At 37.8% G+C, this 21685-nt stretch overlaps 1 protein-coding gene across 1 annotated transcript in view; it reads left to right on the top strand.

Moving 5' to 3' along the window:
* LOC140229206 (CCR4-NOT transcription complex subunit 2-like) overlaps window positions 1-21685 on the top strand; it is a 164838-nt gene that overhangs the window by 120906 nt on the left and 22247 nt on the right. The window contains exons 10-12 of the mRNA XM_072309475.1: window positions 14492-14584; window positions 15120-15224; window positions 16525-16681. Of these exons, the coding sequence (XP_072165576.1) occupies window positions 14492-14584; window positions 15120-15224; window positions 16525-16681 (355 nt within the window). The remainder of the gene's footprint in view (window positions 1-14491; window positions 14585-15119; window positions 15225-16524; window positions 16682-21685) is intronic.

Raw genomic sequence — 21685 nt, 5'->3', positions numbered from 1 at the left:
TTCGGAAATGAATGTTAATAATATTTAACTCCGTGTATGATGATAAAAAATTAATGTCGGATATTTGCTTTTACGTTCGAAAGTAAATAGCAATAACATTCAGCTCCGGAAGATGCTAGAATAAATGTCGAATGATCCCTTAGACGTTAGGAAATGAATAACAATAATATTCAATTCTGTACAATGATAAAATAAATGCTGGATGTTTGCTTTTATATTCAAAAGTAAATAGCAATAACATTCAGCTCCGGAAGATGCTAAAATAAATGTCAAATGTTTACTTTGCCGTTCGGAAATGAAAAACAATAATATCCAACTCCGTACGATGATAAAATAAATGCTGGATGTTTGCTTTTACGTTTGAGAGTAAATAGCAATAATATTCAGCTCTGGAAGATGCTAAAATAAATGTCGAATGATCCCGTTGACGTTCGGAAATTAATAACAATAGTATTCAACTCCGTACAATGATTAAATAAATGTCGGATGTTTCCTTTTACTTTCGAAAGTGAATAGCAGTGTAGCATTCGGCTCCGGAAGATGCCAAAATAAATGTCAGATGATTGCTTTTATGTTTGGAAGTGAATAGCAGGTAACATTCTGCTCCATACGATGCTAAAATAAATGTCGCATATTTGCTATTACATTTTGAAATGAACAACAGCTGCGTTCAATGGTAAAATAAATGTCTGATGTTTGCCTTGACGCTAAAAAATCAAAAACAGTAACATTTGGCTCCGTACGATGCTAAAATAATTGTCAGATGATTCATTTCACTTTTGGAAGTGGACAGCAGTAACATTCGGCTCCGTATGATAGTAAAATAAATGTCGGATGTTTGCTTGTAAATTTGGAAATGAATAACGATAATATTCTGCTCCGTATGATGCTAAAATAAATAACAGACTGTTGCGTTTGGATCAGCTGACTGTTAGTGCTGCTGGTAGACACACAGAAGACCGGTGCGTAGCGGTGCGACATTGCCGTCGCTCCCTGTAATTCTAGCTGTTCTTGGTGAGCTACATGTAAACCCATAGTTGTGCGAAATATTAATAGTTTGCAAAGCTAAGAATGTGATTCTTGTGTAACTTTGTGCTTGGTAAATTTAGTTTGTGTTTTGATGGGTTTCTCCACATGACGTGTACGAGTATTACGCAAATGCAAACACAGTATTCTGCAGACACACCACGGTTATCCACATGCAATGTACATTCAGCACGCATGTTCCACAACCCCGTTTTTGCACTCGATTACGCACCGGTATTTTCTTTTTGTTTTTACAGTGATAAGTAATTTAATTGTCCACCAGAAAACAGTGTTGAAAGAAGAACATCAATTTTCATTCAATTAAATATAAAGTCGATACATATCCAATTGACAAGCATGCAAACAATCGCACTATAACAGATACCATGTTGAACATCGATAAACCTCGGATAAGTCAAAGAAAATTCGACGTATGCGTACCTCGAACCATTTTCTTCAGTCCCAGCGAATTTGGGGTATGTGAGATTGACTGTATGTGTATTCATATACTGCTTCCAAGTTCGAACTTCCTATATGAAAGGTGGGAATCTTTCTACTTTTACCCTTTGAGAAAATAACAATTTTAGTTTTTTGAAACATTAATAGACAGTTCTTTATCAATAGAGTAAGTGTGTAAAGAGTTTAGAGCACATTGTAAATCATCCTTACATTCAGCCATTATGACAGTGTCATCAGCGTATAGTAGTGTAATTAAATTACAATATATAACAGTATCTTCAGTCTACAATAATTCATATGACAGCTCTGATATTGATTTCAGACCATTACACTTTTTCAGTAATTCCCTTTCTAAATCGTTTATATACAGAGCAAATAAGAGAGGCGAGAGATTGTCGCCTTGTCTTACACCAATAAGAGAAGGAAACAATTGAGAGTTGGCCACAATGTGATTTTACACATGACTTAGCACTCTTATACAAATTAACAATAATATTTAACACTTTCCCATCGATCCCATGAGCAATCAGTGATTTCCAAAGTTTGATTCTATTGATTGAATCAAATACTTTGCTATAGTCTATAAATGCACAAAAAAAAGTTTTTTCTGGCGGCTCAAATAGATATCTATAATTGTCTTCAATGTAAAAATGTGATCTAATGTAGAATAATTTTGTCTGAAACCAGCTTGCTCACTTCCAAGAGCCCCAGATGCTTCTAAAAACTTTGTAAGCCTATTGTTAAGCAGCAACGTAAAATGTTTGCCTAGGCAACTTAACACTGATATACCTCTATAATTATCAGGGTCAGAGGGGGAGCCTCTTTTAAATACTGGGCAAATAACACTAACAGACCATTCATCTGGGATGTAACCAGTCGTTAAAATCAGGTTAAAATATTTAAGGTTTGACAAGTGTCATCTCTAGCATAAATGATAAATTCATTTAATATGGAATCAATGCCAGCTGCTTTATTAGGTGATCCGAGAATCCTCTCGGATCACCTTCTGTATCTGTACTGATTCTTTGTTTTTCTTCTTCTTCTTCTTCTTCTTTATTTCTCTACAAAAGTTGTGTAGAGATTAGCTCAGAGAGTGCATTGCCTATGAATGTCAAACTTATACCATATATGTATCGTGTCCCAAAGACGACAATCGAACTAAAATCAAAGTGATCAGTCGACCGTGACGTCACTATGACGTCATTATATGAAAACACATTCTCAATTATATCTCAATTATGGAATGGAATTTTTCAATGAAATTTACGTCACATATAGTTCAAGTCAACGTGATTCTACTCATGTTTTCAAAATTCATCTATATACTTCAAACGTGCGCGTACGCGCGCGTTGAAATATTTGTATGCTCAAATCGAGCTCAAAATTTTTTTGCACACGTTTCAGACCATTTGGAGCATTTTTTGAAAAATTGAAAAAATCGGACGGACGCGTACGCACGCGCACATATACGCACGCACAGCTCATATGCAATGAAAATTTCCCGTTTTTTCACTTTGATCGGATGTCTGAAATGTCAAGGAATATTTCTACCAAGTTTCAAGTCAATCCCACTCAAAATGACGTCATACGGGTCCGTCAAAGTTGAAATTCCGCGCGCGTGTCAATGGCGATATACAGTGCAACAATGCCAAAAAACTGCCAATTTTAAATCCGATTTTACTCGTCAGGATGGACGGTGACCCCCCATTTTCTTTACATATTCTGAAAGCTGATGAGTTGTACATGTCATTTCATGGGTTGGCAATGCTGGAAAAATGATTAAAATATATCAAATTTCTTAATAAAGTTAAAAAAGTAAATTTTCAAAATGACGTCATCAAATTTCAAGTTCATTCAAGCATATCTCACTTATTCTTTAGTTGATTTTCGTCCAAATTTCAATATGTTGTAGCTTATTAAATGGTCTTTCAGATATATAATAACAACAAGTTGATTGGATGACGGCATCACCTCGTAAAAAGGGATTAAAAGTAACATTGTTAAATTTGACCAGTTTACGTGTTATCTCTATGGGAGTGCAGTTTTTCTTGAAATGAAAACTGACATGACTATCTTTATCGAGCACTAGCTCACTTATGCTTCGGTGAATTTCTCCCATACTTTAGTATGTTGTAGCTGAGACTTTGGGCTATCGTAAGTGTGCCCATCGTTTTTTCATACGGAGTCGGCATCACGTCCAAAAACTTGGTTGAAATTAAAGCTTATCTTCGATGTATTGAAATGTGTCTTTGTTTCTGCAACTTTCTTTGCAATAACTCAAGAAAAACATATCCTATCACCACCATATTTTGCACATGTTTAGTTCATGTCACGTACATTATTTCACAAAATAACAACTACTTGATCAGACACCATCTTGGGTATGTAAATTAGGGTCAAAGGTCATAAATGTTTTATCCTGTATCTTAGTGAATACATGTCCTATCTTTCCCATATTTTGCACACGTAAAGACCATGTTACAAGGATCATTTCTCAAAATAATCATTTTTGGCTTAGAGGCCATCTTGCCTGTGCAAAGTGGGGTCAAAGGTCATATGTGTGGCGCTCCGTCGGAATGAGTCAAAAGTCGCAAAAAATGAAATCGTAGTTATGCCTATAAGTGAATTCTACAGACTCTAAGCTTTACACTGATATGTAATACAACTCATTTCGACATCACTATAGATCATAAAAACGAATATTAACCACGTTTGTTATGTCAGTTGATTTTCTAAATAACGGAGAAAATCGCTCTCAAAGTCCAGGCTATGTTCATGCTCACAACCTGTTTCTTTCACGGGACGAAACAATACAACTGTCCTGCTTAGCGACGGCGTTTACGCTCCATCGCACGCACTACCGTATAAGGCGATAGCGTGGGTATGTAAGATAATCAACCAATCGCAGGACAGGTCTATCATTAACGATTCTGACCAATACGGCAGCCCGAATGTAAACTTCGGCGCGTTTGTGTCCGTGCCGCTGCCGCCGCATGAATGAGTCGGTACGCGTTGTGTGTCGGCTGCGTTGTGGTTTGCCGCAATTTTTAACTCATAAACAATAGGAAACAGTAGAAAGAAAAGAAGGCACGCAATGCGTCTTACGAGAAGCGTCTTTTAGCGAGGGCGTTGATCGCTTCCATTCTCCTCCCATGTTGTTGTCAATGGAAACTAAAGAGGATGCGTTTAGCAAGTACCAATACCTAAATAGAACCTGAGAACCTATTGTAGGCGGGCACGCAATGCGTCTTACGAGAAGCGTCTTTTAGCGAGGGCGTTCATCGCTTCCATTCTCCTCCCATGTTGTTGTCAATGGAAACTAAAGAGGATGCGTTTAGCAAGTACCAATACCTATTAAATAGAACCTGAGAACCTATTCTAGGCGGGGGTTCAAAAGACAGCATCGGCAGAAAAAGTCAATGAAGTTGATTAACGATAGTCGTCTTTTGAGATCGTGTTCTTTGCGTGTACTTAAAACCCTCAAATTACGCACATGGTCGTAATGTTGCAGAGCATCAAAAACTGCTTTCGCGTCTTTTCTGCTGCAGCTGTATACAGCCGTAACATTATGAATTCCCGCCATATTAAAGGCACATTTCCTTTATAGGCGTTACGTGCACAGTAATTATCGCTTATCACGCTTGCCAATGCTGCACATATTATACATATCAGAAGCAAAGGTTGATGTAGGCTTGACAGCTTCACGTTGGGTTTACAATGATTCTCAGTCACTTTTCTAATAGCATAGCATATAAAAAAACAATTAACTTGTAGCTTAAGCGGAATTATTTTTTTTTACATCACATGTGCAGTTACAATCTTTCTGCGTTTGAGAAGTGGATCATAAATAATAATACTGAAAAATATTCGGAATTAATACTTGGGCCTTCTTCACTTCGTTTTGTATTCACAAACCTTATCAAAAAAAAAAAAATGATTGCTTGATTACTTTCGGGTAAAGGAACTACCGGAAAGGAACCGCATTTAATTTTCTTGTTAACGAACCTAAGCTAATAGCAAACCATATTTCATTGTGTGATTAACGAACCTTCAGAATAATCAATTGTATTACCCCCCTCCCCCAAGGAAAAAAAAAAAAAGCATTTCGATGTCATGCGTTGTCAATAGCGATAAAAGGCCCGTTTTTATTTCGTAGTGTGTCTCAGTACTCCTGTGCTTATTTCTAAGGATGTGCCTCTCTTAATGATTGCGATTGATGTTCAACTATTTCTTTCACGCGAGCTTGAACAGGAAGAAGCTAAAATTCAGGCAAGGAGACGAGTTTTCTTCCATGAAATGCAATCATTAAGACACATCTATTCACGAAAGTTGTGTGATTGCTTATGTGCTAAAGAATTGTGTCCATTACATGAATCAGGCACTATACAAAACGGTTGAAATCTACTGAAAGTCGAACTTCGTTTTGTTTTTTGTTTTTTGTTTAATTTCATTTCAATTTTAAGCGGGGATAGACTGTCTATACTGGCAGGAGACATTACAGTTTTCCAGTACATGCTCCGCATTTAAAGAGTCGCCATATTTTCGTGGTCAGAATCAGATAATGGACACGTGATATATTATAAAAATGAAAATAGAAAACAACGAACACGCCATATGTACAAACATTATGAACTTCAATGAATTAAACTTACCTGTGATATTCTGCATAAAAAACAAGCACGCCGATTAAATGATTTAATATAATTAATAGAGCACACAGCGATATCATGCATGGCAGATCAAATCAAGTTCAATTGCTGAGAAAGCTAAATGAAGTTAAAAAGTTGACTTCTTTTCGTTTCTCTTTCAATTCATGAAAACAGAATTACATTGTATATCTATTGAAGAGGATTGTCTCTGTTGCGAACGATCGCCATATATAGCACTGTTAGTCTCCTGCGCAAATCCGAATCCCTAAATACTTTAATTTTTGCTTGATAATGTAATAGCCCTGCTCATAATTTCATAAAGGACTCGCAAATTCAAAGTTTCAAACCGTATACTAAAACATTATATTGTATATGGTGTATTTCAAAAAAAAAAAAAACATTTTGAATGCGTTGCGTGTTAGCATGTTAATAGCACCAATCTGCCTTTTATTTTCCGTATACGTAAAGCGCACAGAAACGTAACCAAATGTTACAAAATACAGTGAAATGCATTGTACGGCGTGGTACTATCATTAGAAGTATATCCCATTCCTTTTTACTTTTATTTGCTTGAACCAAACCATGTGTCATTTTCGTAGCGACATCACTAGGAATTGGAATGTATGAAGATAATCGTTACTCATTTTTTTTTGCGCTACTATTATAGCATTTACATTTTCCAACTTTTATTGACATGCAGTACTATGTTACTGTATTGTTACAATTACGAATGTTGGTTATGAATTCAAAAGACTGGTTTATTAATCGAACTACAAAGGTAATAGCTGTTTTGAAAGTAGTTCGATACAAGTTCAAAACGCGATCGAAGTCATTGTCATAGGGGGAACTGATAGCTCTAGAAAACTTGTTTAGGCTAATAAAGATTGCCGTAAAGGCAATCTTTGTAGAAAGTTTTGACTTAGGCCGTCTATTGAGTATTTTGAGAAATTTAATAAAGAATTATTTGTTTTGATTATGTCAAGAATTAGTTTGAACTATGAGAATAAAAAGGCGCGGTTACCCAAACAATGTCGTAGTTCGATTAGACAGTCATGATGGGTAAAGTGAATTCATGACTTGACTAATCCTTACTGAATTGATGATCACTTCTGTAAACCATCAGTTATGTCTTGTAATCGTAGTCAAAATTCTTTTGAGCGATGAGACGAAAACCAACAAACAAAATGCCGTGTATCATCGCTCGAGATTCCAACATTTGGCGTCACCCGACCAACAATAAGTGACAAATCAAATGGAATATTATGTTGTGGGATAGCAGACTGTGTTACGATTTTTAAATGTTTCGAGCAATTGTTTAAAAAAAAAGAGAGAAAATGAGGGCAAAGTTCAAGAAATTAGAAAAAAGCACGTAAATGCAGGAGATCATGTTTGATAATCAAAGTAAGAGATTACAATCGGCCATGCGGATGTATATGATTGCCTTATTTACATGTCTGATTTCTGTAAACTATGTGATATTTAAATTTAAGTTCCCTTCCCTCCTTGATAGAAGTTTTGTTGGGTTTTCGCTATAGGCATTTATTAGGAAACGCTGTAAAAACGACAACAAATGCCTACTATACATCAAGATATGACCTATACATACATGAAACACAAAAAAAATCTCTACGTTCTGATATAAATCAACTGCTTGTTTGTTTGTTTGTTTGTTTGTTTGTTTGTTTGTTCTGAATTACCATGGTCTTTGTCGGGGGAAAGATGAAGAAAAGTAGTAGAGTGTATCACTCTCAAATCCGGATGATTGCGATAAGTGTGTATCCCGCCCTTTCTATACAGGTAAACGATTTAAGCTTGGTATGCTATTATAAAAGCCTGCATGTGTCACGCGGAAGAACTGATTCCGTGATCACTTTTAGCCTTTCATAAAATTCACGTTTTAAGATGGTAACGATAGCTTGTAGGAGATAGAGTAAGTTAGCGTCACTGACTGTGGTTCTGAACACAAAAGGAGACTGAAAAATTCCTTTACAAATTAGCAGACATAATGCCGATCCTCCAACACTGTTGCTCCATTCCGTCATTGATTCTGCTATCAATGGCGAAGAAAGAATACTGGTTGCGTGATTATCCACCCCTTGATAGCAGGAAGTTTACCTTTCATTGTTTAAGGCTTCGTTGATGCGGGGTTTACTCGGATACAATGCGTGAACATTGCCGTCCGAGTTCTTTCATTCGAAATTCCTCAGAATACGCAATTCAATGGGCAATTGGCGCTGCTACTTGGCAAAGTTGTTAGCCAACCCAATTCTTTGCAGACTTGACCTCTCACATGTCAGCTACACGCAATACACGGCAGACAGCTATCATTACAAACATTCTGATTAAAAAACAAAACAAAATGAAGAAGCACACTTTTGAGTAGCGACACAGCTTTCTGTCCCTTTCTCAAATAGGTCCTACTTCTAAAAAAAAATACACAGATGACTAGAGTCAGAATATCCTCCAAAGGGAACACGAGCTATCTGGGCATTAATAATGTTTGTCTTCCGATTTCTCTCCATGCCGTCACGGCCCAAACCATCATAAGTAATAAGGCAATAAGTTTCATTAACCAGGGAAATAATAGTACGCATTACATACATTTGGCGAATTATCACACAAATTGTCGACTTTATAAAAACGAGAATAATTGACAAATTAGGCCCTACTATATCTCCAGAGATGAACTTTAAACAGCAAGTCACATACCAGGGAACGAAAGTTATGATTATTTGAACAAATTCATAAATGAGGCCAATTAATAACCGTTGTAAAAGTACACACACGCATAAAAAAGGTTTCGAGTTCGATATGTGATCATTGTATTAGTTCATAGATAAAGTATCCTAAATTTTGCGCGATCGTTCGTTGGAATTATTTTTTTCAGTGCGATTTGTGCGTCATGTCAATCACCATGTCATTGAAATGGAGTGCATGTATCAAACGAAACTCGCTGGTCATGCAATCAATAGCCTTGGTCAGCTCACTATTATTGCGTAATTCTATAGCCCTCGCCGCTTGGCCGCCGACGCCGCCGCGCGCAACATGCTTTGTTTTGTCTTCAAAGGGGTCAAGAGCAATGCCTCATTAGCATACACCCTAGCAACGGAGGCGCAGTCTCGATCTGGCAAGAACAATAGGTGCGAAACGCAACGCATAGGCGAGCGTTCGAAAAAAATGTAACCGAAAAAAATTGTCTCAGAATTTCTCAGATTTGGGACACTTGTACTCATTTTCACACGCTGAAATTTTCTGTACAAACAGATAAAACATAAAGGAATCAAAATCCGTCATAAAAAAATTTCGACCCGAGTAGTGCTTCCCGTTCATTTTCGGCTCATTACGGGAAAACTCCCCGTGCGACTTATGACTCATTTTGTCGGAGCGCCACACATATGTACTTCTTCCTGTATCTTCGTTATGACGTGTTATCTCTATGGGAGGGAATTTTTCTAGATGTGAAAATTGACATGATTGTCTTTATCGACGACTAGCTCACTTACCCTTCGGTGAATTTCTTCCAGATTTTAGTATATTGTAGCTGAGACTTTGGGCTATCGTCAGTAGTCGCTCCATCTTTTCATACGACGCCGAGATCACGTCAAAAAACTTGGTTGAAATCAAACTTATCTTCGATGTATTGAGATATTTCTTTCTCTCTGCAACTTTCTTTGCAATAACTCAAGAAAAACAGCCCCTATCATCCCCATATTTTTCACATGTTTAGTTCATGTCACGTACATTATTTCATAAAATAACAACTACTTAATCAGACACCATCTTGGGTATGTAAATTAGGGTCAAGGGTCATAAATGTTTCAACCTGTATCTTGGTGAATACATGTCCTATCTTTCCCATATTTTGCACACGCAAAGACCATGTTACAAGAATCATTTCACAAAATAACCACGTTTTGCTCAGATGCCATCTTCGGTGTCCAAAGTGGGGTCAAAGGTCAAATATACTTCATTCTGTATCTTCGTTAGTGTATACGGAATTCGGTACCAAAGATGGCAGGTCTGACTCCCTTTTCTAAATGAGAATCCACACATAACACGACCAATGTCCCTAATCTCAGATGAAAACTGTATGGTCATGCCTTTTGGGATCAGGACTCAAATCATTGATTTCCAAAAAGATCGGATCACCTAATTTGTCAGTCTTGACAATTTCCAAGTCTAGTTAAGTTTGAGTTGGTTAATCCCAGAGAGTACTTCCTGTTCAGTGAATTCCATATTAATATAATCATTTGTAATTTCCTGCTCACGTTGAGGTATAAAATCATTAACAGCTATTAATCCTGTAGGGATATTTAAATCAATAAAATGCTGAGTAAGAGCATCAAAGTCAACTAAATTTTTATCATTTTTGTGGGGGTCTTTCAATAACTTCCAAAATTCTTGGGGATTCTTTGTTTCAAAGATAGATGTGCAAGACACCTTTTTTGTTAGCATTGCATAATGCGTTGCCGTGGCAACGGCATATTTTCATAAAAACTTGTGGATCGAAACTACTCACTCATTTTTTTTGAGCAATTAACTCCAAATTTGGCATGTGTGACCACTATCAAGGTAAGATGTGCAAGACACCTTTTTCGTTAGTGTTGCATAATGCGTTGCCATGGCAACGGCTAATTTTAAAGAAATCTTACAAAATGTGGATCGAACTACTCAGTTTTATAGCATTTCAGTTGAAATTTGGGATATACATGTATGATCAATGTATTGTGTAGTTTTGCAAGACTCCTTTTTGTTGCCATGGCAACAGCATTTTTTTTAATGCCAATCATACAAAAATATGTGGATTGACCTGACTCCCTGAGTTTTTTAGTATTTGACTTGAATTGTGGCACATTTTGGCACAGTCATAAATATTGTTCTCATTTTTTTCACTAAAAAGAATACAAAAATATTGTGGATTCAGTTAACTCCCTCAGTCTTTGAGCATTTGGCTTGAAATTTGGCACATGTGACGGCTATCGTACGAAGATGTGCAAACATTATCTTTTGTTATTTTTGAACAATGCATAACAGCTTGTTTTACACACAAAAAAAGCGTATAAAAATATTGTGGATTCGCTTACTCCCTTAGTCTTTTAGCACTTAGCAGTCGCAGCGGAAGGGTGCAATTAACTCACTGTTTTCATTTTGACTTGACCTCGCTTTCCTCTTCAATGAACACGTTTCGCACGAAAACCGCTAGGAAAGTGTCGCAGCAAAACTGCTGTAACTTTACTATTAATTCATATTTTTTGATAATCCAAACGGTTATGAAAAGTAAAAACCTCATTTTAACCTGCCATTATGTTACCTTTTATAAATAACGATGATAAAATATTCCAAACTGCAGCATAACTTCACTCTCAAACCGGAAAATAATTGTCAGAAATCATTACTAAAATTTCACATTTTGACTTCGTGAACAACAAAAAATTTTCAAGTATGTTACTAAGTAAGTATTTCTTTACGGAACTCTAAAATATCACATTCGAGAAGTCATGAGTCCGGATATGTCTGGAAATAATCGAAAGAGGTGCACTTTCTACCTTCGTTCCGAGCACAAAATTTCATAGTCATTCGCACACGGGCAGACAGGGTACAGTCCCACGTACCCACATCTTTGTTACGCTCATGTCACCTGTACTTCAGTGCCGTACGGCACTGCTGTACTCTGATCGTAACTCGTACCGGGAATTCGTAGTTGTAATGTTACTTACTAGTGCAGTAAAATCTGTGTAAAGTCCGAATAATCCAATGTCATGAATTTGCAACTGGTATCATAGCTGGTATCATAGCTGATAGATATTCACATTTTTGCTACTTTCTTTTTAATAGGCTAGTTCTGATAACGTAAGTGCTTGTTTTTGAGGTGGCGAAGTCCTCTGCAGCACACTGCTACATTGTACTTCTCGACACCCACTCTCATAGCATGCATGTACAGTGTACTAGGCATCCGCAGCATGCAGCCACCTCGCATCGCACAGTAACAGCATGCTGCATTACATCGACCAATCAGCTTGCTGGATCGAAGCAGCATGGGAAAGTCCATTCATTGCGTAAGCGCAAATCAGTTTTTCTTAGAATATGACGTCATTATTCTCGTTTACTGCTCCTGTATAATTTGAGATTTCTGACAAGATACCTCATTTATTTTCACTTGCAACTTCAAAAATAGGTCTTCGGCAAAGCGAACACCACTCTGCTAACGTCCGCCCATGTCTAATGAATATGTATGTTAAGTTTCATGAATATTAAGTGATGCGACCAGATGTGTCTGGAAATAATCGGAGGGTAGTTTTCCGAGACAGCGAAACATGAAATGTTGAATAACTTAAAAAGTTCTCAATCCTTTCTCGTGATTTTTCGTTTGTAGATAGAAATCATCATTTTACATTGATACTGAAAGTTTGAGTGATTTTGGTAAATGTATAGCAGAGATATTAGGAGGTGAAATTTTGGTGAAAATGAGAACACCCGATTCGCACTGCCTCGATGACGGTTGGAAATTCAAAATGTTTCATGGGTTTTGGGGGAGTTAATTATAGTCATCCGCTGTGACTGTTAGCTTGAATTTTGGCACATGTGACCACTATGGTACATAGATGTGCAAACTTAATCTTCCATCATTGTTGAATGATGCATTACCATGGTAGCAGCATATTTTGAATGAAAATCATACAAAATAGTGTGGATTCAGTTAACTCTCTCAGTCTAAGAGCATTTGGCTTGAAATTTGGCACATGTGAACATTATAGTACAAAGATGTGCAAACTATATCTTTCGTCATTGTTGAACAATGTGTTGCCATGGTTTCTATTTTTTTTTTTCAATTAAAAGCATACAAAGTAATTGCTGGTTGAGCTAACTCCGTCAGTGTTAGGTGGGGGTATTTATCACATTGAGTGATAGTTTTTGTGTAAGTGTCTAGTATATTACAGTATATTTTGAATGAAAATCACACAAAAAGTTTGGTTTAGCTAACTCTCAGTTTTTGAGCAGTTGGCTTCAAATTTCGCACGTGTGACCGTTATAGTACGAAGATATGCAAAATTTATCTTTCGTCGTTGTTGAAAAATGTGTTGCCATTGTAACAGCATGTTTTGAATGAAAATTATGCGATGATATGAATGCAGCTAACTCTCAGCTTTGAGCATTTGACTTGAAATTTGGCGCATGTGACGGCTGTGATATATAGTTGTGCAAACTCCATTTTTTGTTAATGTCAAACGTGTTGCCATGGTAAAACAAATTTTTTTAAATAAAAATCATAGAAATTACCAATTTACTTATCTTACTCCCTCAGATATTGAGCACTTGACTTGAGATATGGCATATGTGACTATCAGTGAGCAAAATATACATTTATTAAATTTTGAACAATACATTGCCATGGTTTCTATTTTTTTTTCCAATAAAAAGCATACAAAGTAATTGCTGGTTGAGCTAACTCCTTCAGTGTTAGGTGGGGGTATTTATCACATTAAGTGATAGTTTTTGTGTTAGTGTCTTACTTGGGAGAGTAATCTCTTCTCTACCTGCTTTTAAAATTTGATGCCTTAAAACAAAACCAAAATTGAGATATAAGCAGTTTTGTAGACCATGTTATATAGACCAGGTGCTGCTTTCACTGTGATTTTCATTTGATTCTTCTCTACAGCATGCCTGACTGACCCAAATCTTAAAATCCTCTTTTCTCCATTTTTTATGACGCTGCATATCCAAACTCTCTCTTTTTAACCACCCTTTGAATGGATTGGGATAGTCCAATCTAAACAAGTTGTATAAATTTTTGTCATTTTAAAGCTTAGAGATTACTCTTTCAAACTGTGTAGAAAAGTAAAAATTAATTTTAGCCTACTTTTGGGGGTTTTTGAGCCCCGTGGTCACATATATGGAACATCTGCCATATGTGTGCACAGATGTGCACTTGGCACTATGTGTTGCCGCTTTATTTCTCCATTCATGATTATGGTATGTTTTTCTGTAGTTTGTATGTGGACCTATCTGACTATGCACAATATTCATGTGAATTTTGCTGTAATCTTACACATAGAAAAGGGAAGACCCTACAGTGTATGGCATGCCAAAAGGTCACTCAGGGAAAATACATACTCTAGTTTCTACTCTTGAGTGATTTCAATTTAGATAACTTATAGTGATTTGAGAGTCCACTGATACACAAAGTGTCAATTGAAGTTTTCTCACATTAGCTTTGGCAAGTATGCAATAATGTTGCAATGTGGGCATTTGTGGCAAGAAGAACTTGGGCTCTGTAGCCATGTTAAATGTTAATTCCCTTTTGCTTTTTGTCTGTCTGTTTGTTGTTCGCTTGTCTCCTTTCTTTCATTTGTAAACAGTTGGCATGGTAAGCAAACAAGCAGAGCCTACACCAGAGTTTCAGATGCAGAGTGAGGACTTCCCAGCCCTTCCAGGAGCAAATAACAAGAATGGTAAGTTTTGACAGAAGTACAAAATTGTAGCTGAAAGTTATCCTTTCACTAGTAACAATGCCACCGACAACATAATATGTGCAATGTAATGTATATATCACTTGTATTGCAAGCATATCTAGGTAATTAAGTTACTCACAGGTAAGATATACTTCAAAGTTGATTAAATCTACAACATACATTATACAGAGATATTGTAAAATGACGAGGATGATGTTCTGTGTGCATGCACTGTGTTGCATTGTCTCAAGTGTTTTCATCCATACTCCAAACTAATGCATTGTAATTTCTGGTAGGCGTCTGGACATGCTGCCACTAGCAAAAAATCATTGCTTATCTCTGATCGGCAGTTCTGCAGACTGCAGTTTGAAAAAAAAAAATGATGTGTATTCGTTCTGTGAAAAAAAAAAAGTACAATCACAGCATTTCATCAACTTTATTACAGTTCTGCAGTATGCAGTGCAAATATATTAATGTCAGTAATGAATTTTAGGTTATCACTCTTTCTCCCTCTGGCTCTTGTTGGGAACTTCAGATCAAAAAGACAATCAGCGATTCACAGGAGAGAAGACCAACAGTAACAGTGCAGAGGAAAATGGCAACAGTAATGAGCAAAAAGGAATTCAGATCCACCCTGATGGTGAGTGGTTGTTTAAAGACAGCCTAGAATCATTGAGATGTGTCAACCATCACAGACAATTTGATGTCCTTGTTAGCATACATTTATAACATGACAGAAGTTGCAAATGTTTTGGCATCTTTTATAGCCCCTTGTTGGGTCTACTACTAGATGTAACAGCATATTTGCTACCCCAAAGTTGTATCTCTGGTAGACTCCTGTCGTCTTAGGTATGACAGACATTTTGTTTTCTCTGGCAGCCTTCAGGTTTGCCAGTTTTCAGAATAAGTTTGGCATGTGCATCAGCCCCATGTTTCACTTGTCACATGTATTCCCAAATTATTCAGATTTAAAGCAAGGACACCTGTGTTTTTCACTCTAAGAAGCATTTCCTAAGAAAAGTTTTACCATTTGAGTATAGATTTGGTTGTGTTTATCCCGTCTTAAACTCTTACAGGTACAAGCATTGCACAATTCTCCCATTTGCATAGATGTGTAAATATTTCTTCACTAGCGGTGTCAGGTCATAAGCTGGTAATACGCTATGTGCAAATGAATGAAGTGATGTTATTCACACATGCGCAACGCATGGAGGTCAAGCGGGGTCACACTTTCAGGGTCAACATGTGCATTCCCGGTAATGGGGGGTTACTGTGCAGGAGGCTTGAGCAGAGCTTGGTAGTCGTGTCTATTTTTTTCCCTTGTTATCATGGCGAAAACGACATTTTATACTTGTAATGTATTTTCAGAGCTTATATTATAAGCTTATATTATAATATATTTCTTTTTCCCAACTTGTTTGAATTGCTGAGAAAATCTACAAAATTATAGTAGTTTGGAGATAGAGTTAGTGCTCCATGTTTTTTCATTTGCAATTGATTAGAGCTTGTACTGTGCTCCAGCACAGCATTGTCGACACATTGTTATGGAAATTACATAGATAGCACTGCTGCTGATCAAATACGAAAAGCAGAATTACCAGATGTCAGTCATCTCCTGTAGAAATGAAGAAACATTGAAACATGCCATTTCTGAAAGATATGACTCCATACACTGTAATGATATACTCCTACAGTAGTGGAAATTTGTCTTACATTGTAACACAGCTTAGATCCTGTGTGCAAATAATCATTGTGTACTTGTAGTTCGAAGTCCCAAGGTAGTATTTTTAGACCCAGGCCTAAGCAAGTTCTGTCGTCTGAAATTCTAGTCCTATATTTTCATTCTAGTCCTATGATATTTTCCTTCTGTGAGTCAAAATGGCTTTATTTGTATTCAGCATACTGTGTGATTGGGTTTTATTCTTGGTTTCTTATTGCAGGCAAGGTCACAAATATTCCCCCAGGAATGCTAACAGATCCATTTGGAATGGTTGGTCTTCTCACCTTCATCCGAGCAGCAGAGACAGATGCCAATTTGGTTCAGTTGGCACTGGGCAGTGATCTGACAACACTTGGTCTAAATCTCAATTCACCAGAGTAAGTGATTACATTTACCAACTATGTTTCTGCTAGGTTTCTGTCATATTGGTTCACTGGTATGGTTCAAGTTTGTTTGTTTGTTTGTTCGTATGTTTTTTTATAAAGTATTCATAATACATGTTTGTATGCAATCATTCGGGGGGGGGGGGTTCTTACAGAACACTCATTCTAGGTGTTAACTTGACAACTTTTGGTTTGTATTTCTGCCTCTGAAAGAAGTGAGATGGGATCATTTGCTGGCTAGCATATGACTTCTGTATTTTCCAGCAATAGGGCCACACTATTTTTGACAGAACTTAAGCAGCAAAATCAGGGTGAGGCCTACACCTTGTACACTATAACTGCTGTTGTTTCTGTGCCAATTTTGATCAGACTTAAACATATTGTCAGGCACAAAGGACAGCACAAAAAGTATGTCAGCATAGCCATTTAGCAGCAGTTGTGATGCAATGATGTGATGCGCTAGAACGCTACCAGCCCTGCGTGTGTAATCGTGTATCACATTCACGCAATACAATGGCTGTTATAGTTGTACATAGTGTGGGATGAAAAAAAAACAAACAGACAAAAGATATTCACTCATCCGCATCTCGTAATAACATGTATCAGTCAGTTAGAACTCTGCGGGCTGCGGTAAGTTCTAGATCACTAGATATTGTTTTTGTTGCTGGACCCCATGGCTGGACCCCATGGTGTATAGGGAGGTACAGAGCTGCCAACTGGTACGGATTTTCCGTAATTGGCATGGACATTAATTCAGAAGTACGGAATGTCGCCTAAAAGTTACGGATTTCGGGAAATCCAACACACACTGTTAAAGCAGCTAGCGAGAGAGCCCTGCGTTCATGCCTCGAGTCGACTGGGATCCCCAATCCCAGGCAAGGAGGCCAACATCGCCACAGTCTCCACGCTTCCTCTTTGCACTCCCTGCGTACAATGGCACACAGTTTCCTCTATCTCACACGCGCTGCATAATATGTATGTATGTGTGTGAGTGTGTGTAGTGAGTGATTAAGAACCTCTTTCGTGACGTTACACTACCCGTGTGTAACCGTGAGTGAAGCATGTATGTAGATGGTTTCTGTGGATGTCTTCGCCTCTTCTGTGTGTGTGTGTTTTAGTAGCATGGTGCCACAAGGTCGGCCAAAGGAAATTTGTCCTAAGTCACATTCACAACAGTAGCAAAGCTGTCACTACATCTCACATCACTGTAAGTTTGCTATCAATTTCCATTAGCTAGAGAATGATCACTATTATACAATTGAGTATATGAAGATAAGAACGACCCAAGTCCAATTTTTGGCCAAATCTAGTTTGACATGGGAAATTGTAGCTTATGCATGGACTCATCTTGTGTGTAAATGATAAATCCTAATTACCCCCGGAAGTGCCTGAAATGAATGAGTTAAATCTCATATTAATGTAAGAATGAAGGACTTGGGTCATTCTTACATTCATATAATAGCGCCCTCTCTCATCCTTCTCCCATCTCTATAGCAGAATATCATGTGTATGAATCAAAGAACGACCCAAGTCCATATGACTCAATGAACGACCCAAGTCTACCACACAAAATGGCCTCTCCACAATTAATGTAAATGTTAATTGTCATAATAATGTATGTTCTAATTTGTATACAATGTTGCCTTCCCATCACAGTTAGATATAATATTGTTGGACAAATAAAAAAGACATGAAGTTTTTTTTTAGTTTACTCGAAATGATCTTCCATGGACTTGGGTCGTTCTTATATTCATATACTCAATTTCAAAGAACAGATGTCACATATGTTTGCAATAGATGTTGATATTTGATGTCTTCTCTTTATCTCTGTGTTGTAATGTCTTGTTTTGAGTCTCTGCATGATTCATTGATATGTGGACACCAACTGTTGTTTTGTTTTTTTACCTTTACTGGCTTTCATGGATTTCGAATGCATGCATTGTGGCTACTATCAACAAGGGATGTATATGTTTTCATATTTTTACCAAATATAAGAACTCCATGGAAAATTATAAACCCAACCAACCACCCCAGAAAAAAAAAAACAGAAAAAAAAAATCACATGGGGCAAGTCGGTTTGGAGCGAATTGAGCATGGAGCGTGATTGTTGCGCATGGTGCGCTCGAGCACGTGGAGCGAACAGAGCGAGCATTGCATGTGGAGGGCCAGCTGTGTATGTGCACTATACGTATAGTCGAGACAGTCCCCCATTGACGCATTGCCAGCGCATCCTGCTTGCCCTTTACACGCATTTGGAGCTGGGTCGTCTGGATCCATGGTGGTAGATTTGTGTAAATTTGGAAACATGGCTTCTTCCTCTAGTTCTACATCGAAACATGTGAAAAAGCAGCAGACTTTTAAGAAGGACTACCATAGGAAATGGCAATGCATAACACCCTCCAAGAAGAGCGAAAATTATGCATGATGTACTCTCTGTTCATCTGACTTCTCGATCGGGCATGGAGGAGCAAGCAATATTCCATCACATGTCAAGTCAATGAAGCATCGCTCTGCTGCAGAAGCAAACAAAAGTAACCAGGGTTGCAACATCGCAAAGTTTTGCGTGCTGAAAGACAATGCTGTTATTAGAGCAGAGGTTCTCATGACACAATTTCTGATTGAACATAATGTACCATTTGCTGCATTGGATCATTTATCAAGCCTGCTAGAGTAAATGTTTCCAGACAGCAAAGTTGCAGCAAAGTTTGCCTGTCGTCGAACCAAGGCCACTGCTGTTGTTCGGACTTTAGGCCAGGAAGCTAAAGGTTAGTAAAAATGTGTAGAGCTAGATAGTCGAGTTAATTAACAGTCCATGATTATGTAAAATATAAGTCTGACGTTAGTGGGAAATCTTGATCTACATTTGAGAGTTTAGAGATTTACAATGTAGAATGATTATGGACATGGGGATACTGTCTAACATTATTTCTTGGTAATATCACATGCTGAAGCATGTAGGTCCTATGCCTATCCACTTCAATCCAGACTCAACAACAAGTAGATAGAAACTCGATCTAGAGTAGGTTTGGATAGATTATAAGGCAAAATCATGAAAAAGGCCCCACCGCAGTGTGCATGCATCCGTGTGTTAGCAAGCAAGGTTACGTTAGGGTACGTATCTTGGTTGGGTTTAGGTTAGGGTTGTATTTAACGTTAGGCCTGTGGTTGAATTAGTCAATCTGAGAATAAAAAGGGAGAAAGAAAAGAAAGGTCAAAGGAAAGAGAAGAACAAGAAGGGAAAAAAAGGACAAAAGATGCTATGCTGTGGAAATCGGCCTCTCGCTGTATCAATCAGGAGTATTATACTGTGGAAGAAAGCCCCACTGCGGTGCTTAGTTATGTACTGTTGAACTCCACACGATGGGGCTGAATTCACAAGTATCGATTAGCAGGTACGCTGTCGTACTATTAGTACCTGTCAATTGTAGTCAGAGTGGTGGGGCCTATTTCAAAAGTATGCCGATTTATAAAAAAGATATAGGAGCCTAGACTCTATACATACATAAGTGCAGAGTCTGGTAGTGGTACAGTGGTACTAGCAGACAAGAAAGAGTGATGATAATAATGATCATAATGTGCATAAAGTCTCGACAATAGATCAAAATTATAATTGAAAAGGTGAAAACAAGGGAAAAACAGGAAGTTTCAGAATAAATTAGCAACAGGAAATAATTGAGAATAGATGACTTTTCCCCAGTTGCTCTGATCCAATGTGCACCAAATTCTGGCTAATCAGGCATTTGAAGTCTTATAATTCTTTATTGCCCACCTTCCACACTTGTCCTTATGATTGGTGAACAAGTTAATGTGATCCGTGACCTATTTTATTATTTTTTTAAATCAAAAGAACTGTTGTACGACATCAGTCTATACCTATAGAATTTGAAAAGTCCAGATTGCGTTACTTGGATGCAAACATTTTTCTTTTTAATCCCCAAGAAAACCTGGTACAATGTAACTAATCACCAGATGGCCTGTGTAGTATCCAATGCTTTTAAGAATTTTTTTGTTCCTTCAGAATTGTAGAATTAAGAGAATTAACATTTTGATTATTTTTTTTTTCACTTCTAGGAGATATCCTGCACAAGATCAGAGAAAGCCCTTTTTCCATTTCAACAGATGGAAGTTCTGATAGGGGGGGCTGAGCAGCAACTGTACCCCATAATCGTCTGTTACTTTGATTGTGATGCTCGACATATCGTCTGTGTACTATTGGAAATAGTGACAACAATTGAACAGTCAACAGGGAGAGTTCTGAAGGAGAACAACATTCTGTGGAGCAATGTGATTTGCTTCTCTGCAGATAACGCCTCTGTGATGATGGGTATTCACAATGGAGTGGCAGCCTTTGTAAGGAAGGAGAACTCTCAGTTGTTTGTACATGGCTGTCCTTGCCACCTTCTACATTTAGCTGCGGAGAAAGACGCTCAGGAACTTCCTTGCTCACCTGTGGACTTGCTGATACCTGTGTTTTACTACCTGGAGAAGTCCAGCAAGCGACATAAAGAATTCAAGGAGGTTCAGGCTTGCTGTGGTTGTGGAACAACATGCAACATTAAAGCATGTGTGCACAAGATAGCTCTCTCTTGAGCATGCTTTGGATTGACAGTTGGAGCAGTGGGAATCCCTCGTAGAATATTTTCGGAAGGAGTCTGAGGTTCAGTCAGCAGGAAGAAAGCGAAGCAGGCAGAACTGAAGAAATTGAAGACTGCTTCAATCAGTGAAGTACAACCATAGAAGAGAACTGCTGTGCCTGTCGTAGCCCAAACTTCAAAGAGCATCTTACGTGCATCCTCTCAATCATCCAGTACATCTTCCTTGGCACCAAAGACGTTACCAGCAAGTGCACTGAGTCATCCAGCCAAAGGGACTTCAACGTCTGGATTGTCAGCTCCGAGCAAGTCTAGTATCTCCTTTGCAAGCAGCAAAAAGACTTCAACTACATCATCTGCAGTGAAAGGAGGGAGCATTGTTCCTGCCATGAGACACACATCATCA

The sequence above is a fragment of the Diadema setosum genome, chromosome 5 (genome assembly GCF_964275005.1).
Source record: "Diadema setosum chromosome 5, eeDiaSeto1, whole genome shotgun sequence".
In the NCBI taxonomy this organism is placed as follows: Eukaryota; Metazoa; Echinodermata; class Echinoidea; order Diadematoida; family Diadematidae; genus Diadema; species Diadema setosum.
This window is presented reverse-complemented; position numbering and strand designations above follow the sequence as displayed.